This window comes from Ceratina calcarata, unplaced genomic scaffold (assembly GCF_001652005.2).
Source record: "Ceratina calcarata isolate Rehan_Ccalc_2016 unplaced genomic scaffold, ASM165200v1 scaffold283.2, whole genome shotgun sequence".
NCBI classification, from domain to species: Eukaryota; Metazoa; Arthropoda; class Insecta; order Hymenoptera; family Apidae; genus Ceratina; species Ceratina calcarata.
This window is the reverse complement of record NW_017150618.1, coordinates 303,012-330,784: the sequence shown is the minus strand read 5'-3', so window position 1 is coordinate 330,784 and position 27,773 is coordinate 303,012. Positions and strand designations below refer to the sequence as shown.

The window sequence follows — 27,773 nt, the reverse complement described above, 5'->3', positions numbered from 1 at the left end:
CGCGATCTTTAATTTCCCGTTCGTTTTCGTTTGCGTGCGCTTCGGAAGTTCACACTTGCCCGTGCATGTGTTGCGTTTGACCATCGCAGAAGAGGTGTACGAGTAGACTTATAATTTTATAGACTTTACATTTTGATCTCGACAATTTTGCAATAAATAATTAAACAATATAATATAAACTGCAATAGTCGAAGCGAGGAAGCATCCTCTTTAAACTGCCATTTGGTTCATTTCGATCAGACTTTTGGTTCCGGAGATATCGTCGTGTAAGCATACTTTTTTCAGTGGTGCTATTGTTGTCCTTTTCACACGAGCCTATCCTAATATCTATCGATCGGTCTAGACACGCAGCTGACACGCGTAACTAGGTCACTGTGTCAAACGTTGCCCTTAAACATTTGTATGCTCATATCTTCGGAACGAATCGTGATATCGGATATGAACCAAAAGGGATGTTTTCTCTCTACTCGTATACCCAGTCTGTGGAACTACGTTGCCCAGTTGGATATATTTTTTTTTTTATATATTTTGTACTGCGTGAATTTTAATAACGTTCGAGTGCGAAGGATGACAGCTTTGGGACCGACGTTTAAAGGTGCGTTGATAAATAAAACGGGAAGTGTCGAAGTTTCGATCGGTTTTCGTAGTAGTAGCATGGTATGTGATAGAGTATCTTTCAATATTTGTTGAAACAAAAATTCGAAATCGGATCCGAGGCGTACAGTTTAAAAAACGCAGAGGACAGGCCTTCTCTGAATAATTGGGGAGAGAGAAAAAATAATATCACAAGGCCTGTTCTCCCTCTGCCTCCCTTTGCCCCTTTTGTTCTACCGGTCTCGTAAGGAATCTCGAGGACCGTTCGCTGACTTGGGACTAAAGCGATCGGTACGAAAAGTATCTGGTAGTGAAGTTGTCGAGTGATGTTGACGCATGTTCCTGTTTAGCCGAGCCAGCCCAGGCCGTGAGAGAACGCCCGATTCGTTGCCGCACATCGGCCCACGGTTCCCACCTAAAGGAAGGTTCGTCACACCCAACCGCTACTCTCGATTCATTCTCTAACCATTCACGTTTTGCTTCTTAACATGTTCCTAACACGTTCCCGATTCTTCTACCTCGTCTCATCGCAGTTTTGCATTTGTCCCCTCACCCCCCCATTTCTTTCTGCAGTTTCTTTCCCGGTTTCGTTGCAGTTCAGTCGGTCATGGATGACTCTTTCATTTCTCCCTTTGAACTATTCTCACAACTCTGTTTCTACTCGTTTTATTGGTTGAATCTCACGATTATAAACGGTGGTCTTTGGTCAGCGTCGTGTTTCATCTTCACGAATCTTCCTCCGCTTCTCACGCCTCGTTTACACATTACTCGCAACCAAATGGAACGGAAGCGTTGATACCAGTTTCGTATCCTTGCTACAGCAAAGGCGCTGAGCCGGAGTTCCGTAGCCCAAGGGTGAAACTCCTTTGGGACCGATGGAGGCACGTTTGGATGTTGGCATGGGAACGACAACGTCGCCTGCAGGATAAGTATAACTACATCCAGGAATTAGACCGCGTCGCGAACTTCAGCTGGGAGGATTGGCGCAAGCGGGTAAATCAAAGACGCTGTTGCCCGTCTGTTTGCTCCTTTTATCAGACTCGCTATAGCCACCGTATTGTTTGCCGTAGTTCCTGAAGTTCATGAACCACAAGAAGTCCAGGCTGACAGATCTCTTCAGGAAAATGGATAAGAACAACGACGGCATGATTCCGCGCGAGGACTTCATTCAAGGGATCATGAACACCAGTGGGTTTCTTTTTATTAGGTTTATTAAATTTTTATGCTACAGCATGAGAGACGTGGCGAGGGTTTCTTCGCTTTTACAGAATTCGAAACCTCGCGGCTGGAGATGGGAGCAGTGGCGGATTTGTTCGACAGGCACGGCGAAGGGCTGATAGACTGGAAGGAGTTCATCGCTGCCCTCAGGCCGGACTGGGAAGAACGTAGAACCTACAACGACACGGACAAAATCCACGACGAGGTGAAACGACTGGTGATGCTCTGCACCTGTCGTCAGAAGTTCCGCGTGTTCCAAGTTGGCGAAGGAAAATACAGGGTACGTTCTCTAAAATGAATACATTTTTAATTATTTCATATCGTTTAAAATATCTCTGCTCCCTTTATTAATCTACGATTTTTTTTATCGCGTTCCAGTTCGGAGACAGTCAGAAATTGCGGTTGGTTCGTATTCTACGATCCACTGTGATGGTACGAGTCGGCGGTGGCTGGGTAGCCCTGGACGAATTTCTATTAAAGAATGATCCTTGCCGCGGTGAGTATTTCTGCCATTTATTATGCATTCTTTCAATTCTACTTCGTTACCGCCGAATTATACCGTCGGAATCGATGAGTTCGGGATTAGTCCAATCTTGAATTACTTTTTTTCTCACTATAACAACGAATCTATACAAACAAAACCTTGAGACCTTCCGATCTAATCCCTGTCTATCCCTGAATGCGACAGGAAACGATTAAAAACGATGTACCACATGTCCCCAGAGTCCCTGTCCCCGTCCAAAGAGGCAGCTAAACGCGTTTATGTTTGTTTTTACGATTAAACGCGTGTGGGATTTAATTAACCGGTTTCGATTTTCTTTTGGACTTTTACTAACGTTGTGCGCTTTTAACCCTGAGTTTTATTGTTTGCGTCGTTGGATCCTCTCGTACTAAAAAATCGAACTCGATCGCTTTCCGCTGCCTCGGGAATAAACGTTGGCTCGTGCTTTTTAACACGGGAGAGAAAACCCGACGGCGTTAAATAGAATACTTGTCCGTCCCTCTTGTATCGCGAAAGATGCGATGATAAATAATTAGAATTTGGGAAACGAATTTCATTCATCGAACTGTCTCATGAATCCTCATCGACTTATCCTGCGTGATATCATTCACACTTATCTTTATGTCTCATTTTTCTCCGCCTGTCTATCACTCATCTACTAAATATACGTGTACGATCTCAGCTCCTGAGGTACAACGTGTGAGCGTGACTGATCATTAACCGACTCTCTGAAACGGGCTGTTTTAATGTCATGCACATGAGCAATAAGTAGAAAGCGCTCGTTACATTCCCGTATCTCGCGTAATATAATACTACATGAATACACAATAGCTAGGTTCTCTCGTATCAGCTTGATCATCAAACCACGAACGAATCCTCGTTCCACGAATCTCGTTAAATTTTTATTACTTTTGATCCATCAACATTTGCAGTTAGCCGTTATGTTTTATTAATTTTTGCGAAAGTAAATTCGTGGAACTTGATTGTTCGACTGACTCATAGAATGTATTATCACAGTATGAGAAAGAACAGTAGGTTTAGCTTGTCAAAAAGTATATTAATAATTGACTCTTCTGCTTAAAGTCTCGGAAAACTAAAAATTTATTTTTCTCAAATTTTTTGGAAAATACTACAGAATATTTCAGAATACGTCCTCTACAAGAAAGATTTTATGTATTTTTCTTCTAACTTCGATATTTAACGAGCTAAGTATGATTATTTGGCATTTTATTGATGTTGACAAAATCCGACCATCCCAGCGTCGAAATGGCGAACTTTTGGAAAAAAATTTCGTTTTTCTTCAATAACTCCTAAACCGTTGGTCCTACAGGAAAATTGCATAGAACCTTTTTTGTAGGGGACGACGAGATCTACAATTTCTGTGCAAAAAGAATTCGCTAGTGTCAATGGTTAACGAGTTATAGACGAAAAACGAAAAAACAGTTTTTTGCAAATTACTCGTAAACTATTGAAGCTAGCGAAGAATTTTTATATGGAAATTGTAGATCTCATCATCCTCTACAAAAAAGATCTGATGCAATTTTCTCGTAGATCCTACGGTTTGGAAGTTATTGGCAAAAAACGAAAATTTCGAAGAAATTGAAGGGGTACCCCTTGGAAAAATCTCAAAAAATCGAAAAAATTCTTTTGGTCAAAAATTGGAGAAAGTTTTAAATAAAAGTTGTAGGCGATCGTATTTGCTGCAAAAAAAGGTCGTATATGGCAATTGCAGCTGCATATCAATAAGATTTGAGCCTGTTTAACCCACGATCTTAGAATGTATAAGAACGTAATTTTATCCTTCAAATTCGAGTCATAAGATCACAGGAACCGATATCGTGAGTGAGCTTCCTGTTTTCTCTTATACTGTGACACCATCTCGGTACTTTAGGAGACTCGTACCGCTTGTCATTAGTATTACTAACTTCAACCGAATCATCCTCTAAAAATCCTCTTCTCATTCCTGTCTGATCGATCATCTTCCATCGAACCATCTCATACCTTTTTTTTATTGCACACTTCGTCGATTCACCTCTCTGATTAATATTCGTGTATATTCTTTCAATTACGCATCGAGTTTATTGAATATTGCATGCGTTCGTCTATTTACCATTAAACAAATAAGAAAGAAATAACGGACCGACTAGACTCCTCAAATCGTGATTAACTCGTCAAGTTTTTCTAATGCCGATACCGGACCCTAACAAACCGGAACAACATGAGGGTTGGTGTCCGCTCGGTGAGAATCTTTTTATATGGGAATAATAGCAACTCGTGGCCCGTACGTAATTTAGCTCAAGTAAAAATTGAAGTGTTCGAGGTAAAATCATCAATGAAGATCGAAGAAATGCATCAAGGGTTGTTTGCGTCACAAATCTTTTAACTTCCGATCACTTTGTTCGCTGAATAAATAGACTCGTAGAACGTACGATGGAATCGTGCTGGCCATGAAATGAACGTTTTCGTATACATATATCCTGCATGATACGTATCTTGTACATGTGTACATACGTTTGCTTCCTCGCAACGAGTTTTCGAGTCTTGTTTCGTGTACTTTAGTTCGTTACCGGCGTCTGTTTGCCGTGCAGAGGCTGTCGTCGTCGTGTTGTACGTGTGCTGTGTGCGTCGTCCGTGTGCGAGTAAAGTAGCATGCAAGACGGGGTGTTTCACGACTTTGAGATTGCTCTAACGAAGAATCTTGAACCGTGTTCGCGTTTACCCGTACCGTGGAGAACCACCCGTTTTACCTATCTCAATCGTTTCTGCCCGCCCCCTCTCTTTCTCATTTATTTACACGGCGGAGTGACGAGAATTCATTTATGTATTGGACGTGGTGACCATTTTTCTTACACGATAGATAAGTATATCTCGTTATACATCACGTTCGTCGTGTCGTCCCTAAATCCTATCGGCGTCGTCGAAAGTCGAGGCTCGTCGCTCTTTAATTAGATCCCGAGATAAATATACGCGCGGGCTGCTTTGATGATTTTCTAGACGCTTTGGAATTAATTAGACGGCGTTGACTTTCGGCCTCGGCGAGATTCGCATGCCGTCCCACGTGTCACCGAAATTTTCTAACGGCGTAATTAACGGGGAACCGTGATCCGTGATCGGATGGTAAACTAGTATAAATTTACCGTTTGATCACAGAATTGTATTTATATTCTGTATCTCAGATCAAAGCGGTTGAGGTTGAAAAATCGTGACACATTTATCTCCCTCCCCCGTTTTTTTTTCATATTTTATTTAAACTACGGCAATGTTCTATAATACACTGTATTTTTTTTTTTTCTTTTTTGTTCCACTCTTACACTCGCACATGAACAAATCGCGTGCGCCGCTGCCATCGCCTCTCAACTATTACCGCTGTTACTATAACGCTATTATTATATTACCCTCGCTGTTACTGCTAATAAAAACTCATACATTCTCTCTCTCTATCTGCTCCTAATTCTATCTCTGCACAACAATCTGTACACTTTTTCTCTACCATAAAACTTTGCCAATCTCGGCTCTCTGATCTCTGTCAACGCTATTGATAACGCGCATGACTATACGATAACGCCGCTGTAAATCCTACCTGATCGCTTCACGTACTCTGTATATCTTTGATCGCTCTGATTTGTACAATGTTTCCTACTTTCGGCTGCCCGTTAATTATCCGCTCTGTCTCTCTTTCTCTCTTTTTCTCTGTGCTCTGTCTGTATAAAACGAAAAAAAAAACCCTAAATCAATAAATTTGGCGAACCCCCCTTTATTTTCGATATACCCTGCGATACATGTCCTGTAACGCCTTCCTTCTAACTTGCGTGCACGCGACACACTGTAGCCAAGGGAAGAACGAATATCGAGCTGCGAGAACAATTCATACTTGCGGACGGTGTCAGCCAGACAATGACGGCGTTCAGATCGAAGCCGAGCCCGACGTCCACGTTGCAGCGTACGCAGATCACATCCGCGAACGCCGGACCCATCACTAAGGTAACTTGCGTGCGTCTGTGTGTGCGTCATTTTCCAATTCCCTTGATGGATCGTTTCGGATCAGGATTCTCCAGTTCACGAACTGCTGAGACTCGATTCCATCAGTTCGGAGAACTTTCGAATTGTGATCTAGGGCCCACGAGGGAATTCCCAGGCTTCTATCGTGGAGGTAAGCGAGAACCCGGTGCATACTCGCTCGGGTAACTGAGATTTTTCCACGAGGAATTTCTTTATATATTACCACGAAGCTGATGCACCGGTGTTTCGATCTTATCTACATGAAGAAGCTCCGTACATTTCTTTCTATTCGAATCGCGAGCCCGAACTGCAAAATGGATCGTTCGTTCAGCCGCCTAAAAGCCGATCGATGGGGAATAACTGTAATCGGGAAGTTTCCTTGTTTCGATCGCACGCATCGTCAGATCAAATCCCCACCCCTCTGTTATTTCTCTTGGTCCCTACATTTAGCTTTGTATAGTCCTGTTCTTTTTCTGGTCTTTACCCCGACGTTTTAGCTCAGTCGAAAATGGATTCCGCTCTCATCTGGGGGTAAGTACCAGTCGCCTGATAGGGGTAATCAGGGGCTGTTTCACTCGAATCCCTCTGGATTTATTTTGTTTTTTATCTCCTCGCATGTGAGCATGCCGGCTTTACGGTAGCAAAAGTTGCACAGCTACCTCGGCCAAGCACCGCATTAGGTAGTCGCTTTCTTTCAATCATCCCTGTCTCCCATTTCACTCCCTCTCGGTTTTTCAGCCGTCGGAGGATCGAAGTCGCGTCGAAGATCGAGATCCCACGATTAGATCCATGCTCGACTTGAGATCTAGTTTCAACGATAAATTATGTCTCACCTCAGGAGATGTGATTCACGAGACTTCTCTTTTTTTATTTTCTATTTCTCTCTGTACCTGTCTACAGTCGAACTTGTATATCTTCAACGACCGGAAGTCTTGTCTACGTATCGAAGAGAGCCGCGGAGCTTTTGATTCTGCGACTGATTCTGATCCTGATTAATTCCGCGTTTCGATTTATTTATTATATTAATTAAGGAATAATTGCAAGAGCTCCGCGATTATCTTCGGTGTAGTATGAACAAGCGAAATGCAGTGATTTCGGCGAGAAACGAGCGGCGTGTTCCTAAATTTTTGGTTTATGGTGTAGCGGAGGAGTTTATGAACCAGCTGACGCCGATTTTTGAGAGTTTGAGGCAAAAGGAGGACCTCCCGTGCTCGTATCCCCTCCACATGCACGCCCCCTCTTATCATTGGGTAAATAAGAAAAACTGTGTCTACTCTTTTTAAGTTTCTTCTGGTGTGTGACCATTCAAACATGTATCTCGGTACGATCGATCAACAATTTTCTTTATTTTTATATTTTCTTTTTGAGTTCTTCATGTCTGTTGTTTTTCGTTTTATTTTTGCATTATCTGTTTTATTTTGAGTGATAGTGTTTTGTGTCCCGTCGAGTGCGCTTAACTCGTTCCCAGGGCGGGAACGGCATCGTCGTTCACGATCTCAACGCCTTTTATTCTACATTCTGGAAACGCTATGTCGTATCGATCTTGCGTCCCCAGATCTACGCCAATTCTCATTACCCGTTTTATTTTAATTTTGCGCTGCTGCTGTCGCCGCCGCCGCCGCCGCCGCCATCAGAGCATCCCGCAGTTTATTCGCGAAACGACTTATCGCATCGAAGCTTCGACGAGAATCATCTGTGCATGCGGTAGTAATGGTAGTTTAGTCCTCGGCGTTCATAAAACATTTCCACGGTCATTTAGGGCGCGTTCACGGTATTTAAATGAAAGGAGCAAAGCGCATGCCACTCGAGTCCCACTGAGGCGTGTGAAACGAATTTCGCGTTTTCAGTTTCGCAGTAACGGTGATCATTTTCGTTCTCTCTCGTTATTTGATTTCTCGATTGGATGCCTCTGAACGATTCTCCCATTCCCACGTAGAATTAATCGATCGAACTTTATCAATGAGTTCTGAGCCGTCGGTATCCTCTGTTTTTCGAAAGAGTCCTTGTACAGGTGTTGAATGATTTAACAAATGGAATCTAGAGGGTGTCGAATAGGCTTAGAAATGAATTTTGATCGCGACTCGCGGACGGGTGAAACAAATACTGTATCGAATATATGCATAACGACCTGTATTGCTGTATTGGTGCGTGCATAGTGGCGTTGATCGGAGATACCTCGAATCACCATAAGCTACTCTATCTGTCCCAACTTCCTCTGGTAAGTCGTGCATGGAGAATCTGATTTTCTTTTTTATTTTAGTTAGACCCACGAGTCTGTATCTTTACCTCGGTGGTATTTTTTTCTCTATTTTTTTTTTTTTCCGGCTACTCTTTTCCATCGACAGATCGATCGGTTTGCAATTCGCATCGGTGGCGTTGAAAGGTTGTAAACGAACGACCGAGCAGCACCGCGGAGAATCAATTTTTTACGCGCGTGAATCGCCGGGCGAAAGGAAAATCTCTATTCCAGATGAATCATGCATTTTTCTTTTGTCACCTCTCAAGATATGCCTTTTACCCCTGTTGTTCATTAAAATGTGTAAATCAACGAGGCTTCCTTCCGTCTCGCGACTCGACGCGCTTCTAACAATTTCAAATACGATTATTCGCTGTTTGCCTACCCGTTTGTTTGTCTATCTCTGTTTCTACCGCGTTACGCTCCTCATGGTAGAACGGTTTCTTCTATTACCCGTTTCCCCGCTTCCGTTTACCCGAGCTGAGCTTTCTGTCGCGCGTGTAGGTGAGGGAACGCAGCGCCCGAAGCGTTCCCATGGGACAATCGCGAGCGTCTCGCTCGTCTCTGAGCGCCGGCACGCCGGACAGCCTCAGCGACAACGAGAGTTCCTTCAAGTTGGGCTCCGCCAGGAAAACGAGCACGTCCTACAGGAGCAGTATGACCCCTGGTAAGGGAATTGAACAATTTTATTTGAATGAAATAAATGAAATTCTTCTTGGTCGTGTGACTGGCGAACGGAAATTTTGTTACAGGAGGTAGTCGACCATCGAGCAGGCCAGCCTCGCGGCCGGCGTCCAGACCGACCAGCAGGCCCGGGAGTAGACCAGCTTCTAGGCAAGGAAGCAAACCGCCGAGCCGTTACGGCTCTACACAGTCGTTAGACAGCACTGGTAAGAATATTTCATCGTCAGATCGAAAATTAGGAAGAATAAAAATTGATACAAATGAAACATTAATCTTGTGCAACTCGTATAACTGATCTACGAGATATTTTTCTGATTACAGACGATTCGACGAACATCAGCCGTATTCCACGAAGGACGGCGGTGAGCAGCACGACGGGGAACACACCCACATCGAGCAGACACAACAGCGTTTCAGGGAAACGACTTGGTACACCGGTGAACGGTTCGAGTTCACGACCTCGAACGCCCACCGGTTTGGTCAGTCCCGCCAGCGGTGTCCCAGCGAGGTTTGTACCGATCCTTTCCAGTTTTCCATCTGTTTACCCGGGAGAGAAACAGACATGGAACGACTAACATGCATCTTGCCGAGTCTAGATTTTGTCGATCCGTGATAGAGAGTATTAACGACGGTCGTATGTATCGCATTCGGCATCTACGTATTCCCGTGAAATCTTGGAATGATGTCAATCGACGTGTGTTCTGTTTTCTTTTCTCCTTTCTTTCATTTGTTTTTTTATTTTTCATCTCCGTTTGTTTCGTTCGTTACCGGGCGAAGAGATTCCAAGAAGTGAACGCGATTTTAGTACCACGGCTTATTAACTGTCCGGTTAACGTTGTTAGTTAACGACGGATTAACAGAAAATTTTGGTTAACAACATTTTTTTAGGTTTGGCACAATCCATAGAGCTTCGAGCATTCCAACCCTGACTGGTGTCGGCACACCGATCAGGTAAAATAAATTAACCATTATCGAACAGTATCAGGAAAATTGGACATTGGGCGCTTTAGCTTAAAAAGAAAGAGAAATTGTTCAAATGGAACGTCAGCTAGCGATCTCGTCTAAATTCATACATCTGTCATTCAGCCTAATGCTCGTAGCCACGGTGAAGGATTTTTTGTTGATTTATGTTTACTTTATGTTCTTATTTTCTGTTCCGTTGATTGTATCTCGGTTCGCGGTTTTAAACAAAAAATGGAATGAACGCGCGGAAGATAGGCGTGTCCGTGCTTCGATTAAACTGATTAATTGGTGATGGGTTTAGCCGTTCGAGGATACCCGTGTACGTTGGCACGGATATAAAATCCCCGCAATCGACGACCAGCAATATTTCCACTCATTCTACGCAAAGCAACCACTCGACGGTTTCTACCGATTCCACCGGGTATGACCGAACTATTTCCCGCTCTAACTAACACCGACTGCCCTTTCTCTTTTCCTTTTCTTTGCACTGCGTGTCGTATTCCGCATGTACACTTTTGTGCTTCTTAGAGACGCTTTTTTTTTCTTATTTTTAAATTAAATTTGTATATCGTTTGCAATAAGAGTATTATAATAACTTCCTAATGTAAAATGAAGTACTTAACTCTGTTAGCAATTTTGATTTGCAACTTCGCCTCATTAACGTACGTGTTTCTCACTGTGCACCTGCCGTACGTTCCTATTAATAAATAATCCATTGTCGTGTCTGTTTTCCGACGCTGTAGGAGCAGCTCGATGTGTACAAATTCAGCAACTAACACCTCGTCAGCCGTTAAGCAAGCTAGGTAATGATCGTTTCGGTATTGTCCCGTATAAGATTTGGTTTGTCGCTTGTGTCGTTGTGATCCCGTGCCGAAAGAACCCGGACGGATTTGTACATATAATCGTAATAGTAATCGGTATCAGAATACGTACCGATCGAAATGTTTGCTCGCGTGACGCCTGATCGCGTTCGATGGACCCGGAGTGACAAGGTATGACTGATTTTCTTTAGAACAAGAACACCGTCCAGCGGATCGAGCACGCCACTGCCTCCATCCCTGAAGTTATCCAGGAAGCCGTCCGGCGCATCGGACACGTCCGTTTCGACGACGCCGGCCAGCCAACGGAAGGGCAAACCAACGCCGATCGACCAACGCGCCCCGTTCCGATTGTAATCGGGCGTCGAACGAAAATCGTAGTCATTGAAAACGAAAGAAAGGCCAAACGTTACTCGAAGCAAGTCGTGGTCGCCGACCCGACTTGACACGCTTAGGATATTCTAATATATATATATATATATAATATATAATATTGTGTAACAACAACGATTCGAACGCGAGACCGCCCCAAACCGGGGAGGCCACGTCGATGCTGGCTTCCTCGCTGCTTCGAGAATACTTAAAACGCGAAACTTTCCTCTCCCTCTCCGGGCACGTCCGAATCGAGTAAAAGAGCTTAACACTATTGGAGTATTTTGTAAAGAAAAAAAAAAAAAAGGAAGAATTGCATAGGAGAAGTTGGGCCGAGTGCGAAGCGCGGTCCAAAGCGAATTATCGCGGGACCGGACGTCGGTTGTACGTAACGAGAATACTGGCGTACGTAGGAGCCCGACGTCGGCTCCCGCGGCCCCAGTTCGTACCGATTAACTGTTTCGTAATAAGTTTTCTTTACCGAGAAATAGCGATAACTACTATTAATGTAATTGTAATTTTACGTTATCCATAGGACTAGGTTTTTACTGGTCGTAACACACACACGCGCGCGCGAACGTTTCATGTTTCGAGGAGAAGATATTCGGTGTATGCGTGTTTCACGAGAATTAGACGGTACGGTACGGCATTTAGGAAGCCTGATGATCGTCGCCGATTGTTTATTTATTATCGAAATCGTGTAATCTTTTTGTTCATTTTCTTTTTCACGTTTCCCGATGAAGAGATAAAAAAGGGCCCTACGGGGAGAGCAAAAAAAAAAGAAATTAAACGAGCGAATCAAAAACGGGATTTAAGTGTACATATTGCTCGGTCCTGCGCGTCGGTGCCGCCTCGGGAACCCCTCCGCGAATAAGACAGTTTCCTAAATAAATGAGAAAAGACACAGATTACGCTACACGCAACGATTGCCTTAGGTCTAATCGCCGTAAACCGCTTCTGCGCGAATCGTACCTGCCTGCCGAAGCGAGCCGACGCGCGCGGGTCAACCGGTAGGGCCCTTGGTTGAAATTTTTTTCGAGAACGAACATAACGAAATGATCTATTTGTAAGCCCAGCTACGTCCAAGAAACTTGATAAAACGGCGAAATCCTGTTTATAAGTGTCAGGCTTTACGAACGATGCATCTATTTTCCGAAAGACATTTCCGAGCGTTTCTATGTCTCTTATTTTTCTTCTTCTTCTTCTTCTTCTTCTTCTTCTTTTTTTACCGTCTAGGATGCGATAATTAACGCGCGAAGATAGCACGAGTCATACGATGATGCAATTAATCTATTAACTATTCTTAAATGTTAATCTCTGTTTTCGCTTTACTTGAAGGTTCTGTATCGTCGCTAACTAATTGCAGTGGAAAACAAAATATACGCAAACGCACACGCATTTGACACCATACGAATCTGTTTGTAAAAGTGTCTACAATCAATTCCCTTATCACTAAGCGGAAGTACGTGGGAGAAATGAATTAAATCGGAAGAGGACTCTTGTAGAAAATATCATTTATTATAATTAACGATAACAAAACTTAACAACAAGCCTATGTACAATAATAACAAATTCATATGAACGAACGTTCTCTACGCGATAGTGATCGAAACTTTGTTTGATTTCGACGAAATTAGTGCCTTGAAGAGTTGGGACGGACCCAACGGTACGGATCGATCCACGAGCTGCCCGTAGCGATCCAGTCCTTATCTTCGATAGATGCATTTGATAAGAATGAATCGACGGACCGTGAGACGCCGGTGACTACTTGCGCGATAGCTTCAGAAGCCGTGCTTTTAGTCCCGTTGAGCTTAATTTTCGTTTCTCCACTTTGTTTTTACTTTCATATTTCTTTATCATCTTCTCCATTCGTTCTTTCTGTATCCGCTGTTGCTCCTTCTTCCAAATATCCTTTCAGAGTTTATTATGTAAGTATTATTAATTTCAAATAGTTTATTATAATAAATGTAGCTACGTACTTTGAACTCTCGGCAGAAACCGAGCCAAAGGATGAAAAACGCGTTAGGATCGGCCGCGTCCAGGGTGGTTCCTTTGGGCGTGTATTGATAGAATTGCATGACAGCCTTGAATTCTCTTTTGGCCTCGAGCAGGCCCTCGTGCTCGTTCGCCAGTTCCGCTGCCGCTTCCCGGAAGAACGACTCCATTTTCTCCTTAAACGGTCCCGAGTATTCAGGGTCCGATTCCACGACCATATTATATTTATCAGTGCAAACTGCAGTAGAGAAACGAAATTAAATATAATTGAAGGAATGATACATGATTTAAGATCTCACCTTGAAGCTTGCTCTTTAATCTGTCCAATTCTCCCGAGAGGTTCTCGAAATTAATCGTCGAAGCCGCCTCGATGTCTGCTGGTTCCGGGATCGGCAGCGGCAGCGGTTCCTCAAAATCATGATCCTTGTATTCAGCAAGCCTGGCTTTTACGACGTAATGGAGCAGAGTGACGCCAGGCGTGTTCGACTTGACGTCTCTCAATTTGCCTAAAATCTCTAAGCCGAAACCGTCGGCCTGGCCTCGTATTCGATTACCGCCGTTCATGTAGTTACCGAACGTGAGAATCAATGCCATGACCCTCTTCAGTGTACTGGAATTCCGTAAGAAGTTGCACGTGGTTCGTAGATTCGTTAACTTGGATGAAACTAGTGAGATCGTTTCAGCGAACTCCGCTTGAAACGTTAGACAAGCTATCCTCTCGGAAAAATGATTTATGCCGGACAGCTTTTTGAGAAAAGTCTCGGGACGATCGAGGGGCACGTCTGGATTGGTTTCTTCGAACGCTCTTATGTCTTCCAGTTCCTTTTGCGTTGGCCTCTGAGGAATAATTCGAGTTAAAAATTAATTCAATTATTAAAATAGTGTAATAATTCTCAATGAAATTACTCACGATTTCGTATATCTGCTGCAGCGTTTCTAAACTAACGACGCTAGTGTCTAAATTGTAAACGGCGTTCTCGACCTCGCTGAAGTCGAGGTGCAAACTCTTCTCCAGAATTCCTACGCTCTTCGATCGTTTCGAGTCGAGAATCTTCGCCGGCTGCGTTTTAGATGGTTTCGAAGCCTGGTCCGGTTTTTTTACAGGCTTTCTCGCGGTCACTTGATGAGAAAAAAGACCGGCGAACTCTTTCATGTCCAGATCTTTCACTTCTTCTAATTCCGCCCATAGTGGAGCCTGTCAGAATTAGAACACTTCATGTTCCTCATTTCTGAACTCTTCGATAAGATCGTCGGGAATTAATTGATCGATGATTTTTCGTAATTTTATCGAAGTTACCTGCGTAGCAGGATCCATAACGTCGACGGAGCCACGTTCGGTCGGCACCACAGGTACCAAAATCCGGGTCCAGTAGAGCGGCTTCATAGGTACCTCGGGGGCAAGGGGTTCCTTCCTCATACCTGAATTCCAGACCCACTATTCTGATCTCCGTGCAACGATTATGCCCCAAATAAAAAAGATCCTTTTACTCGTTACTCACACGCTCTGCTAGGTGGGTTCCAACCTCCAACCGGAGGTGCTGGTAAAGGCGGTGGCACTTGGCTTCCAGGAGGTGGCGGAGGCGGTGGTGGGCCACCAGGAATGCCTGCCATGGGCGGAGGTGGTGGAGGGCCACCAGGAATGCCTGCCATGGGCGGCGGCGGCGGTGGTACGCCGCCGATTGAAGGCGTCGGAGGTGGAGGAGGTGGCGGAGGCGGTGGTACGATGTTTACTCCGCCGATGGACGCCGGAAGTGGTGGTGGCGGCGGCGGAGGAGGCACGGATTGACTTTCGTTTATTCCAGCTGTCACAGACGAGGTCGAGAACGGCGGTGCAGGAGGTGGAGGCGGCGGAGGTGGATGCGGAGGTATAGAATTGCACACGGGTGCTTGCGGCAGTGGCGGTGGTGGCGGAGGAGGAATAGACGCGACGATTTTAGCGAGCGTTGGAGCAGGCGATGGGGGAGGAGGCGGCGGTGGAGGTTCGGGCGGTGCTCCTTGGATCTCCTCGGTTATCGTTTGCAAAACAGGCGGCGGTAACGGAGGAGGTGGCGGGGGCGGTGGGACTGTTGGCAATGTCGTGATGCTTCGTTGTGTAGTAAAGGACTGTCCCGCGGTGGACGCGGGTAACGGTGGCGGGGGTGGTATAGAAAATGATGGTTGCGAAGTGGAATTGTTCAGCGAACGATAGTCCAGGAAGGGCGAAGGTGGCGGAGGCGGTGGCGGTGGCGGTGGCGGAGGTGGTGGAGTATTTGAAAAGGATGGAGGCAAAGAAACTTGTTGCGGCAGTGTCGTAACCGGCGATGGGGGAGTTGACTGTCTTCGAGTGGTTCGACTTTGCGACAAGCTTTTCTCGTCCTTCGAACTACTCGCAACCGAAGAAGCAGCGACTGCGCCCTCCTCTTGAGAGGTCTTATCATCTGAACTTCTCTCCTTAGGAGCATCATCGGTTCCTTCTGGAAGAGCCGTTGCAGGAGGTGAAGACTGCGTGGATTTGTCTTGAGTAGCTTTATTTTCCTCCCTCGCGAGTTCTTGAAATCGCTCGAATTCTTGTGGTCTTGATTCCTTCTCCGAATCGCGTCTGTCCTTCGTGGAAATCCCCTCGGAAGTTAAGCTGACAGACGCAGACAGAGTGTCTCTGCACTCGGACTTACCTTCCTGAAACAACCAACGAATAAACCGATCCCAAACTTTTTTCAATGGTACTACACAAACAAATTCTTACTGCGATCTGTGATTCCTTCTTCTGAGCCACGCTGTCGATGGTAATCGAGCCGATGATCCCATCCGACACTAGCCGCGAATATATTCTCATCGCAAACTGCTCGACTTCGGCCTCCGTGAGTAGCGACTTCAATTGTTCAGGCAGAGCTGCGATTAACGTTCCAACGATTCGTCGTTCTGAAAAAATAGATCTATGGGAGAATCATTTATAACATAAAAATCGGAGCAGATATCTCAAAAATGAAATTGTTCTCTGGACTTTGAACTTTAATCCGAGCCATGTGACATAAAAATTAAGAAGAATCTGAACCTATATCCGAGCACGATTCAACGACGACTCCATTTTTGGATTTGACGCAATTCCAGCCTTCGCCCGGCATTAGCTGCTCTTATTATTTCTCTTCTCGACTGATCTACCGTGTCCCCGGGTAGCAAACGCATAACCGATTTTCGCGGATTGACGTTCTCGATATACGCGCGCCCGTTCTCCACAATTCGGCGACCGCGACAAACGCGAACGTTGACCGTCCCGTTAACCTTTGACAATCCCGAGATAATTGCCAATCGTACGGCCATCAAAACTGTCGTTATCCGAACCACGCGGGATTCTATTGAAACTTTGAAGCCAGCAGCGATACGTAGGAAACGAACGGGAGAGAGAACGAGTGAACGTAGTCGGACATCGTTTCTAGAAATTTGTTTAGAACGTCGCTTTGTAATAAAATTCACACAGGAGATAACAGAGCGGCGTAATCATCGTTTCACGGTGAAACTGGCGCGACTGCAGAAGCATAACTGCGAGACACGTGGCGAAAAATCACGCCTCCGCGATAACGTTTATCTAACGCTCCTTATCAGTCATCTCTTAATCTCGCCCCGAGAAATTCCGGAACATCTCTGCAAATATAGCCTTGGCAAAGAAGGTCTCATTTCCTGTGGTGCTAATAAGCCATTTCAGACTACGCGCCGGTTTAATAAAAAATTCTCTTTCTCGACAACTTTTCTCAAAGGTGGAGAGTCGAAGATAATCTCTTAACTGTCGCTGTCAGTATTTATGTCAAAACTTTGTTCGTCTTAAAGGAATTTTAATTGGTGTCGCGTTTAATAATAAATACTCACCGAAGAGCGGCGATACAGAAGATTGATCCAGTTCATTGGCCTTGACGGCGAACGGTTCTGGGAATGGCTGCGTCGTTTCCTCTTTCGCAGCATCCGCCGCGTCGGGATCGGTGAACACGCTATCGCTGGATGATTCTTGACTAGGCGGCATCGAGACTTCCGCTACGACCATGCATTTATTGGCTAATCGCCACGAGTCGGTGACCAGGAGAGCCGGCTCCAGTTTCTGTCCCTGATTAGCCCCGGGTACCAACAACGTAGCCTTCGTTTCTGTTGACTTGGTAGCGTCAGCCGATTTGTCATCCTCGTACGGTTTCTTTTCGGGCGGCTCGGTTGGAGTGACCTATATTTAATTTATGGAATCTTGGTTTTGTTTAAAAACAATATAAATTCTATTAAAATCATAGTTCGAGTCTTTGGACCGGTACGTTTTTGCAAAGATTGCTCGAAACTCCAAACCATTTAAATATCGGGGTTAGGAAGCTTATAGTCATCATCGTCTCCCTTGAGTGATAACGAAATTAAGCTGGAGGTTATCGAGTCAATTCTTGTTTGAACCGATTAATCATCACCCAATTATAATTCTAATTTTAAGTTTGAATAAGAACGAACGAGTCACGGCGGAAATGCATTTTGAATTGATGCAACGTGGCGCCATCGGGCTTCGTTAACTACCGCAAACACCCTACAATCGTGACATTCACCCAATTTCACACCCCAGCGAAGAACGTTTCGCCGACCGACTGACCCACAAAAATTCCGAGCAATTTAAATTGCAGAACCGGTAGATATTTATACATAAAAGAAACCTGTGATCGCATATGCAAAACGAGATCTGCTGATCTTGCGATACAAAGAAATTCAGGTCGAGGTGATTAAAAAGGTTGGAGAACTGACCTTTATCACCGCGGGCGCAGGTGGCTTAGGAGCCTGTCTCTTGTGGGCTTGTCGTTTCTCCGTCCCGAACTTCTGAGACTCGTCCAGCTTCTCGGAGATCTTTTTAGCTGGCGTTTCATCTTCGATGATCTCGCAATCGTCACCCGTCTCGGTCGCATCGTCGAGACCATCCGCGATTGATCCGGGAGTGCTCGCGGTTCCATCTCCGGCGACGGCCTTACCCTTCTTGCCCTTCTTCTTCACGTCGCTCTGCAGGTTGCCCATGTCAGGGTCGCCGGGCGCCGCTTCCTGACGGGCTTCGGCCTCGCTGCGGAACGAGGCTGGTGGTGCTGCAGTGGCGAACGCGACGCTGATGTTCCCGGCATAGAACGCTCTGAACGTGTTGATACAAAACCGGGCGACGTCGCGCAGCCTCGGCGGGGTCGCGGCTGCGCTATCGCGCCTCCTTCGCGCCTCCATCCCCGAAACGGTCGATAGTCCTCGGCCACGGGGGTGGCAGTCGCCGGTATCCTCGGACGCGGACCCGCGTGCACGCGGCGACTGCCGAGAGGATCGGCGAGCACGCGGCCAGAGGATCCTCTCGGCCGACGCTCCTCGGGAACGATGCCAAGATGATCAGCGGCTGTGGAGAACATAGTATTCGATATTAACGAAAACTTTCTTTTTCTTCAAAACGAAAGGTTTCTTTTATACATGTTTTTACTGGGAGCGATTTCGACAGACAATCGTCACGTGCTTTCAAGCACGTGTTTATATACGGCCCGAATTTATAATTGTTTCTCAGTACTCAGTACTCAAGTACTTGTTACATTTATATGTATTTTGAAATACATGATTGATGAAAATCATATGATACATTTTTAAACGTTTTATTTCATTGTTGATAAAGATTTTTGAAATTTCATTGACTTACTTCAATAAAATTGCAACAAGCAATTGAGAATCGAGAACTGAGAAACGACTATAAATTCCAGCCTTCCAGCTCTTCTGCGAGGTTCGATCATGACTGTCCGTGATGGAATATATCATCTTTATATTTTAAATCTAACCGTCTTACTCTGAACTGATATTCGCAATCTGCAACATTGATATTGAGTATTAGTTCAATGAAAGGTATAGATTGCAAGCGAAATACGAATCATTCGGTGCTTTGTGCTTTGGGAAATAATTACAGGCGCGCTACTAACAGTGTCATCGGGCAATTAAATATGCATTCGACGAGGGGGTTGAATTGATAATGATTCATTGGTTTTGGGAAATAATTACACCTGATAATGATACGTTGTAGATCAAAATGGTATGTTTTGTAATTACGGGTGATGTTATTTGATAGACGTAAATAGTTAAAGGATATAAATGAGGTATTCCATCCGTGGGAATTATTAAACATATTGCATTTCGACAGAAGAGTTGAATAAATTCTGTTTAGTGTAATTGGGAAATACAGACTAATTAACGAGGAGATAATAATCGAAGCAAACATATTATAATAACTACGTTATTACTAATTACGTATGAAGTGTCTTCTGCCTGAGTCAACGCTGAAGTATAGCACTCGATAGTTCTTCCACGACACAATTCCATCGAGTAAACAGATGAAATCCGCTTCTTCCGACGATGGTTTAGAAATGTTGCGTGCGCGACGGCAGGTTTCGCGGCTCGTTCACGCGGTCTGTGTATGATCGTTCCTACATTTCTACGAATTCGCGTAAAATCTGATGTGTACAAACTGATCTGACACTATTTCTGGCACACTAGCTGTCGCGGACAGCGCAAGATCGACTAACTAGCTTGGAGAGACGCGGTGGGACGCGAGGTTTCTTCCATCAAAGTATAATCGATGTGCTGGCTTGTGTACGTAACTGATATCAATCGGGGTGACTTTCCACAACCTTTGTCCCCGTTTTGTTAGAACACTTTTATATCCATCCCCTCAAGGCGAACATCCATGTACACTAGCTGTGAAAGGGTTAAAGGAGAACGAAGTACACGTAGAGACGTTTTACCGTTTATTTTATATCGCAACATAAAATTTGTACAAATAATAATTCGTAATAATATCGTAACTATAATGGACGATAATTGATATATATGTTTATGTTTGTCGGTCGATATATATCAATTTCAAAAGTTCGCACGCGTCGCCGGGCGAGGCGCGCGCGCGCGCGCAACAAATCACTCCCACGACCGACGTACAGCACGTCAGGGTTGAAAGGCTTCCGTTTTCCGGTGGCAGTAATATTTGGTCGGTCGGTCGGCTTTCGTCGTTTCGGAAAATAACAGAACGGTGATTTTTTTTGTTTGTTTTTTTTTCTATTTCCCATCGCTTCCGGAGACGATGCGGCGGTCCAAATTCGACGACCGAGCTATTAATCTTTCACTGCCTACCGCAGACCTAGAAACGGTCTCCGAAACACACATCTATATTGAAACAATAGTCGTCTGGTCTGTTTTTAAGAGAATCGATATTTCGCTTTTTAAATTACGCGTCTCTAAGTCTGTGCCAGGCGTAAATTCGTTTAAGAACTCGAATATGTATTCTGGGAATGAAAAATGCAACGTGAAAATAGAATACTGCAAAAGCGAATAAAAGGAGACACCGTCCCGCGGTCGAAATCAGAGTTCGCCCGTCCTACCGAAGGATAGAAATTAATTCATCTTAACATCTTCGGCGAAGAAATGAGATCACAAGTCGAAAGGAACGAACGCATACGATCCGGCTGGTCCTTTTTTTCTCCTCCTCTCTCTCTTCTCTCTCTCTCTCTCTTTATGTATACATATATATATATATATATTTATATTTATGTATATCTGCACTCTTTTCTAATAGCGCGTATATTTGACACGAGAGTACTAGAATACGAGAATTGAAACACGATTCATTATTTTTTTTTTTATTCCATCGACGAATGAACGTCGTTTCGCAACGGCGGCGGTACAAAAATAAGAACTTCAACGAAGGTCGCTACGGTGCGCGAGTTTGCTAGACGCGCCGCGTTAATACTACAAAATGAAAGGGACGCACGGTAGATGCGGCGGCCAAGTAATATCTTTTCAACGTTAAAAGCGTAGCTATCGTTAGTTCAGGGGGGGTGAAAACCGCGTTCCTCGAGCCGCGGCCTTCCAAAAGTTCGGCTTCCCCGCGGGAATCGTCCCGACGATTTCCCGCGACGTCCCACGAAAAAGTTCTCACTTCGACGAAAGCAACTTTGAACTCATGCATTATTACCATATATTATCGCAAGTTAAAACCTTCGGATTCTGTTTCCCGCGGACTGAAAACTCCATAAAAGTGAAGTAGTAGTAAAGCAATTTAAAAAGTTTACTCGAGAGTCACCCGCGTTTACTGTCACGGGATGATTCGAAATTATTTTCGACGATGTGATGTTCCAAGATTTTTCATGCTACGTCATCGAAATTCAGCGTGACGATTTCTAGGAGAAACCAGAAATCTTAACGCGTGACACGAACGCCGGGCTTCTAAGTATTCCACTTTCTCCACGGTTAATCATCCTCCTCCCCTCGCTCTGGACAGGAGAAGAACGAAAGGAGGACGAGGCTCGTGGAATTCCTCGGAATCCCCGAGGCCCTGTCCACGGACGTGTTCCACTTCGTTAAGTACTGATACGTTTACCGTTATTTACAACAGACGAACGCTCGGAAGTTTCTGACCAGGCGCCGATCTTCGCGAAACTCTTTATTAGATCGTTGCATAATAAATCTCGTCGTTCCAATTACTTTCACAAACGTAATGCGAACGGTACGGTGTGCAAAACGAGGATGAATTTCTAAAATAATCCGATCATGGAACGATCTAATAACTGTGCTTCGAATACGATTTCTGAAACGCCTGTGTCACTTCTGAACATTAGACTTATTGCTTACGTTACTAAGCGCTTCTCAGCGCAGTCGAAGTTATGGTACATGTACAAGAAATCTCCGACGAGACGGCGGTGCAGTTACCTGGAAATCGCTATGAAATAATATATAATTCTGTAATTCATAATTGAATTCAATTTTTGAATTTCTCAATTAGAATCCTGTCTGGAAAAATAAAAATGATTGATTCTATAAAATAATAGTGATTTCAAGGTAACCCACCGCAGTAATCGGAGGCATTCACGATATAAAAGTACAAAATACACAAAACTCGTCGCAACCCGAACGCGTTCCATGATAGAACCTGGCGTTCGAGCTCCGACGTCTCCCACATAACATTTACATTAACAACAATGTCTCTGCTTCTCGAAGGTATGGCCTCTTATGGCATCGCGTCAGCCTTTGAACGCGAGACTCCGCTCGCTCTGAAAAGACTCGATCGTCCATCTCTCTTCGGTTCACACTTACGCTACTTAAATATAATACACATCGAACGATATACTTCGCTTCCGTTTCATTTCTAACGAACTGCCTTCACAATTGTTCTGATCGTATGATCACTCTGAGCGTTTGAAACTCGTCGCCCCTCTGCGAGGATTCACCGTCTTTCAATGAATCCTCAGCCCCGTGCTCGCAACCCTCCGCTTCGGCTCTCACCTCTTCGGGCGCGTGATTTTTTTTCTTGCCCGCGTCCTCACTGACGTCCTTGTCCTTCTCGCGGATCTCCTTTATCGTGGACACTGCGACGGTGGTCGTCGACGTTGTGGCGGTGGTCACGGTGGCTCTGGTCGTCGGGAGACTCGAGGTTTCCTCGAATCCCGGAAACTGCGGAGTCCCCCGCTCGGCGAACGGGAAGTTGCAACAGGTCTCCGTGTATTTGCCACTGTTTTCGTTGGTAGTCACGTGCGCGAGCCTCGATAAGCGTCCCAATGTTCGAATTCGCGCGTCGCAGCTCTCCTGCAGTCGGAACGACGAGGCGTAACCGGAGACCTCTGACAAGTCGGAAAACTCGATGCCGTCCAGCTCGCGGTTCAAGTTTTGCAACGTGTGACGAGACTCGAGGGAATCGAACGACGCCGACTTGATCGGTCTTGCCAGGGTGCCGGGCAACGGTTCGCAGGGATCGAGCCGGATGTCGTTAGTTAAAAACGCGTTAGAGGCGCCTGGCGCTACGTTTGCGCGTGTCACCTGTCCGGGCACTTCTGGCACCGGGTCCAATTGTCCTACGCACTCGAGCCTGCGCGGCGATAACATTCCGGAAGCACTGTTCACGCCGGACAGTAATCGCGGTGGTCTTAGGCCGGTTCTAGTACCCGGCGCCTCTGGTTCCGTGATACCCAGCAATCCGGACTTGTCGACGCGTCGTACCGACAACGACGGTGCTCCGTCGGGATCGTCGTACGGCCTTCCTCGCGATTGGACTCGTCGCGCGGTGGTGTACGGATTGCAGTAGGGGTGCGAATTCGCGTAGGTCTCACGATAGGCGAACCGAATGGGCAGCGGGTAACTGGGAATCGCGGTGGGATTCTCGGCGATGGTTATCGTCATCACGGTGGTAGTCGTAGGCATCGTGGGGCTCGTCGTCGACGGCAGCGTGCTCGACGCAGTGACGATCGCGTTCCACGGGGACATCGTCAAGGGTAGCAACGGGGGCGGCGTTTTAGGCGGATGTGGCGGCGATTTCATGGGATTCTCGATGACTATCTCCATCCTGTGACGGAGAGGATCTCGCGTATGGTCCACCGGGTGATAGGGAACTGTAGCACCGGTGGTCGCGGCCTCTTGCTATACCCATGAAGTACAGGTGTTTCCGGCTCGCGAGCCGGTAGCTGGATCTCAAACGATTATTTCGCGGATGATCCGCGGTCTCGGGGTGGAATATCCGGACTCGAGGCTCTCGTCGTACGACAGGCTGACCTGCTGAGGTGGCTTCGCGTCCTCGTCGTAGTTCTCCTGATACGGTAGACCAGACACGTCGTACGGCGAATCTGTCGGGCAAACAACCGGCAAGAGGTTGTAGAGAAAACAAAAGAAACGCGTGACGTCGGGGTACGTGCGCGGAGAACGGGAACTGAGACGGGTGGCGGTTTTAGGACGGCGATGGGTTCCAGTGAGATCCGAACGTGTGCGGTTCTGCTATAAAGGACCATTGGGAATACCGGGTCTCAAATGTGCTTCGACTGAACTTCGACTCCGTTCCCGGTGCTTAAGGGTAATTCGAGGATGTCTTCATTGAAAAAATTGTGATCGTTCTGGGCATTAGAATGCGCGGCACGCGTCGCGAGATCCCGGCCCTCGGAGCGCCACGTTTCGCCTTAAACTGCACCGGTTCTTCTACGTGGCTGTATAAACACGCCGTAAGACAATCCGCGCTACGAAAGAGAGATAAAAATCCGCGATCGTCCGCCGGGCTGAATTCTAATATCCGGTAACTCGCGAGAGTCCCGTCTGAGCCGATGGTAAGGGAACTGTTCCTCTGACTCCGTTCGATCGGCTATTAAGCCTGTCAGGGCCGTCGAAAACACCTTGAAACATTTTTCGATTCGAATAACGTTCGCCGATTCCGAACTTTCCGTATAACTAAATTGCTCCGAGAACTTGCGACAGATAGAATTGAATGCTCATCGCTGGACGCGTGGTGGGTCGATCGTCCGGGGGCCATCGGGTGGAAAAAGCCAGGGGAAACGGTTGAAAGCCGGGGTAAAAAGGGTAAAAAGGAGGGGAAAGATGTAGAACGACGGCGGGAACGATCGGCGTCGGAAACGGGAGTTCCGACTAAAGAATACTACTCACCGACGTGTTTTTGAGACTTTACGACGGTGGCGAATGGTTCCGAGCAAAACTGCTGTCGACTTAGATTATGACTCTCCCGGTAATCCTCCCGCTGCGGAAGGTAATGAGGGTGGGTCGGGTAATCCGACTCGGTAGTTGCGTAGCCGGCCAAGTCGTAAGCCTGGCCGACGCCGTTCGCCGCGGCCGACTTCATCTGCCAGATCGAGTCCTGCGAATTCACCGAGCCACCGTTGTTCGAGTTCGAGTAGCTGTTGTCCATGTAACCCATGTTAACGCCTGTTGAAACAAAAACACCTCGGCCATCATTCATCGCCCGGTCCTCGTAACTATTTCCACGGGATAATAGCCTTGAGACGTTACAGCGGAGTTACGACCCGATATGAGCAGTTATATTAATTCCCCGTCGAACGACGTAAGAGAGCCTCGTGTGTTCGTTGTAGAAGAAGTAATTGGTCGATAAATATTAGTCCTATTATTGTTCGATCATTATTTGATGGGAACGAACGAGGGACCAATGTTTTCTTACCAAGCGTAGTAATTATTCCCGGTCACGTGAATCGTACTCAATAAATGGGTAGTGAGAGTAACACGAGAAAGAACCGCCAAATTGCGGTAGGAATCGTTAGAGTTACGGAAAAAGTACGGGCACGGGAAGCAAGAGCAGCTCGTTAAACCGTTCTACTTTATACCATATTTTTTTCTAACAGGGTGCGATATACGTACAACCGTTTCCCGGTTAGCTCCTTAAATTGATAGTATCAAATTAAATCCGATTAAATTATTATAGACACACATCGCGTTTTTCCCGTGATTCACTTGAGATCCTCGATACGAGATTTAATGACTGTCCGTAGGACGTAACATTACTTCTTGTCATATTAACGTCGTGATAAAGATGTTTACCATTGATATTGTGGTTCGGTTGGTGGTATCCATAACCGGGTTGAGAGTAAGCGGGCGTTTTCGAGTCTTCCATGGCGAGCGCGTGATCCAAGCTGTGTTCCAAGGCTTTGTTCTCCGCGTAGTAGGGCGGCGGCGCCTGGCTCTGTTGCCCATTCCCGGCGACGAGGCTCGGTCGAACCCTGCACGATATCAAACATCGAAATCCCTTCACGAAGTACGCGGATCTTCTTCGTTATTATCATCCGACCATCGAGGAAACACTCACGCGTTCGAGTCCATCTCGTAGTCCTTGGCTTTGGTCGCGTGCTTCCGACGACACCGACAAAAGAGCAACAGTAGAGCGGCGAACAGTAAAAAGACGGCTCCGCTGACCACCAGGGCAATTAACGTCGGCGTGGCGAGTGCCCCGGACTGCGCGATGCGCGATGGACCGACTGCGAAAATTAATAAAAAACTGTTTGGCGAACATGCAAACACTCACTGCCGTTTATTCATCGAACAGGACTACGATTACACGCGTTTGGAATAGAAAATTGGAAAATGCCATCGTAATTCGGTCAAGACGGAGTAGAAAAGGCAAAGAGTAATGGAACGGCCTGAACAAGCAAAATTGGCAAGCAGATCAGATTCTACTTACTTTCAGCTTCTGCGTAGTCGCCGCATTTTTGTCGATCAGCTTTCAGGCATAGCCTGACTCTGACTCTGGGTTCTGCGTCCACTGTTTCCGGATCGTCGAGGACACCTTCCCTCTGAGTAGGTGCACTCCCGAGCACTTCGAGAGGCCACTCGTCGAGGATCCTCCACTGCGAATCGTCCGTGGACGAGGGCGGCCCATCGAACTTCTCGATCGAGGCAACCAAGGATAAGCAAGTAGCGCCGACGCTAATGGCGAGCATTCCGCTCTCGGGATCGTAACTGATTCTCAAGGGTGCCGGGATTTTGGCCACCGCGGTTGTCGCCGTCACCTCGTCCGAATAATCCGAATGATTCTTCGTATTGTACACTTTCACCTTGAACACGTAAGTCTGGTGCTGCTCGAGATTGGTCACGTTGCACGGATTCGAGTGACGACAGTCTAACTCGAGCCATTGGCCCGCGGGTGGCCGAGGGACCGCGCAATCCGGCGAGACTATCTCGTCGCCGCCCGGCACTCTTCTGTACGAGACGAAGTACTTAGTGATAGGCAGTCCTCCGTCGAAGCCGAACTCCCAGAGCAACGCCACGTGAGTGGGACCCACGTCTATCGCGGTGACATTCATAGGTTTGTCCGGCGCGCCCTTCGACTGAAGCCTGATCGTCGAAGTAATGCTCCCTTGCATGTTCGTCGCCCTGCAACTGTAATCTCCGTAATCCAGCTCGCGGATATTCGTGATCTTAAGCACCGAAGTGTGAACGTCGTAATTGTCGCTGCTGGTGGATATTTCGTAGTGTCCGTCGCTGGATGAGCCTTGCAACCTAGCCGCGTTGTTTCCAAAACTCCATTGGAATTCCGGCTTCGGCCAAGCTTGAACTTTGCACGCGACCTCCGCCGTCTCCCTCAGATTGTACGCGACTTTCCCGTGCTGATGGAGCGCGATCGGCTCGTGTTCCACCTGCAGCATCATCGTCGACTCGTCCTTCTTGACCTCGTTCACGGACACGCAGGTGTATTTGCCGCGATCGCTGGCGACGATCTTGTCGGTCTGCGGCCGCGCGTGCCCCAGGAACCTCAGCGTCGAGTTCACCGTGATCACGTTCCCGTGACCCTCCGTCGCGGTGGTAGTCACCTTGTACAGCCTCTCGTCGGCGGTCAACTCTTGATCGTCCTTCAGCCATCGAATGCTCGGCGGAGGCTTGCCCTGCGCCACGCAGGATACTTGAAACGAGGACTCGCCGGCCCTGCGAACACAGATATTTCCCCGTTGCTTCCACGTTTCTTAATTCACGGTTGCCGCGGTTGTGTCATTTGCATACCCCCTCGAATTTCCATTTTTACTTTTGTACCGGTGCGTCCGATCAATTAGGCTCAAGTGCGTTCGCGAAAACGTCGTCGTCACGCAGTTATTATTTATGAGTATGAATAAATGAATCTCTTATCGCA

At 46.4% G+C, this 27,773-nt stretch overlaps 4 protein-coding genes across 33 annotated transcripts in view; 1 reads left to right on the top strand and 3 right to left on the bottom strand.

Moving 5' to 3' along the window:
* shot (dystonin-like protein short stop) overlaps positions 1–12,800 on the top strand; it is a 73,340-nt gene extending 60,540 nt beyond the window's left edge. For 17 of the 28 annotated variants that reach the window (XM_026812466.1, XM_026812462.1, XM_018022263.2 and 14 more), the window contains 14 exons: positions 945–1,019; positions 1,416–1,587; positions 1,665–1,782; positions 1,863–2,092; positions 2,191–2,308; positions 4,491–4,553; positions 6,144–6,295; positions 9,054–9,216; positions 9,302–9,439; positions 9,555–9,741; positions 10,122–10,184; positions 10,498–10,617; positions 10,940–10,999; positions 11,209–12,800. In XM_026812466.1, coding sequence (XP_026668267.1) covers positions 945–1,019; positions 1,416–1,587; positions 1,665–1,782; positions 1,863–2,092; positions 2,191–2,308; positions 4,491–4,553; positions 6,144–6,295; positions 9,054–9,216; positions 9,302–9,439; positions 9,555–9,741; positions 10,122–10,184; positions 10,498–10,617; positions 10,940–10,999; positions 11,209–11,371 — 1,822 coding nt within the window. In that variant the 3' untranslated portion in view covers positions 11,372–12,800. Of the gene's footprint in view, positions 1–944; positions 1,020–1,415; positions 1,588–1,664; positions 1,783–1,862; positions 2,093–2,190; positions 2,309–4,490; positions 4,554–6,143; positions 6,296–7,456; positions 7,564–8,469; positions 8,532–9,053; positions 9,217–9,301; positions 9,440–9,554; positions 9,742–10,121; positions 10,185–10,497; positions 10,618–10,939; positions 11,000–11,208 lie in introns of those variants that run through there. The other 11 variants (XM_026812457.1, XM_026812460.1, XM_026812458.1 and 8 more) reach the window with 11 other exon arrangements.
* An 83-nt stretch (positions 12,801–12,883) lies between these two features.
* Positions 12,884–19,966, bottom strand: LOC108623632 (formin-2). 2 transcript variants are annotated; one of them, XM_026812469.1, is made up of 10 exons: positions 19,624–19,966; positions 18,119–18,740; positions 17,222–17,564; positions 16,104–16,279; positions 14,881–16,036; positions 14,679–14,800; positions 14,292–14,576; positions 13,681–14,218; positions 13,366–13,619; positions 12,884–13,297 (listed from the first exon to the last, which is right to left on the bottom strand). In XM_026812469.1, the coding sequence occupies exons 2-10, from the start codon at positions 18,575–18,577 to the stop codon at positions 13,151–13,153; spliced, it is 3,480 nt and encodes a 1,159-aa protein (XP_026668270.1). In that variant the 5' UTR covers positions 18,578–18,740; positions 19,624–19,966; the 3' UTR covers positions 12,884–13,150. The 2 variants fall into 2 exon arrangements, with proteins under 2 accessions (XP_026668270.1, XP_017877784.1); XM_018022295.2 differs by having other exon boundaries at positions 19,631–19,966.
* A 138-nt stretch (positions 19,967–20,104) lies between these two features.
* LOC108623645 (uncharacterized) lies at positions 20,105–23,725 on the bottom strand. The gene has a single exon (XM_018022317.2). The coding sequence runs from the start codon at positions 23,705–23,707 to the stop codon at positions 22,532–22,534; it is 1,176 nt and encodes a 391-aa protein (XP_017877806.1). The 5' UTR covers positions 23,708–23,725; the 3' UTR covers positions 20,105–22,531.
* Positions 23,726–23,813: 88 nt separating this feature from the next.
* Positions 23,814–27,773, bottom strand: part of ed (hemicentin protein echinoid) — a 39,623-nt gene continuing 35,663 nt past the window's right edge. For both annotated transcript variants that reach the window (XM_018022316.2, XM_018022315.2), the window contains exons 3-7: positions 26,331–27,571; positions 25,959–26,127; positions 25,694–25,872; positions 24,791–25,066; positions 23,814–23,985 (exon numbers count right to left, since the gene is read on the bottom strand). In XM_018022316.2, the coding sequence (XP_017877805.2) occupies positions 23,834–23,985; positions 24,791–25,066; positions 25,694–25,872; positions 25,959–26,127; positions 26,331–27,571 (2,017 nt within the window). In that variant the 3' untranslated portion in view covers positions 23,814–23,833. The remainder of the gene's footprint in view (positions 23,986–24,790; positions 25,067–25,693; positions 25,873–25,958; positions 26,128–26,330; positions 27,572–27,773) is intronic.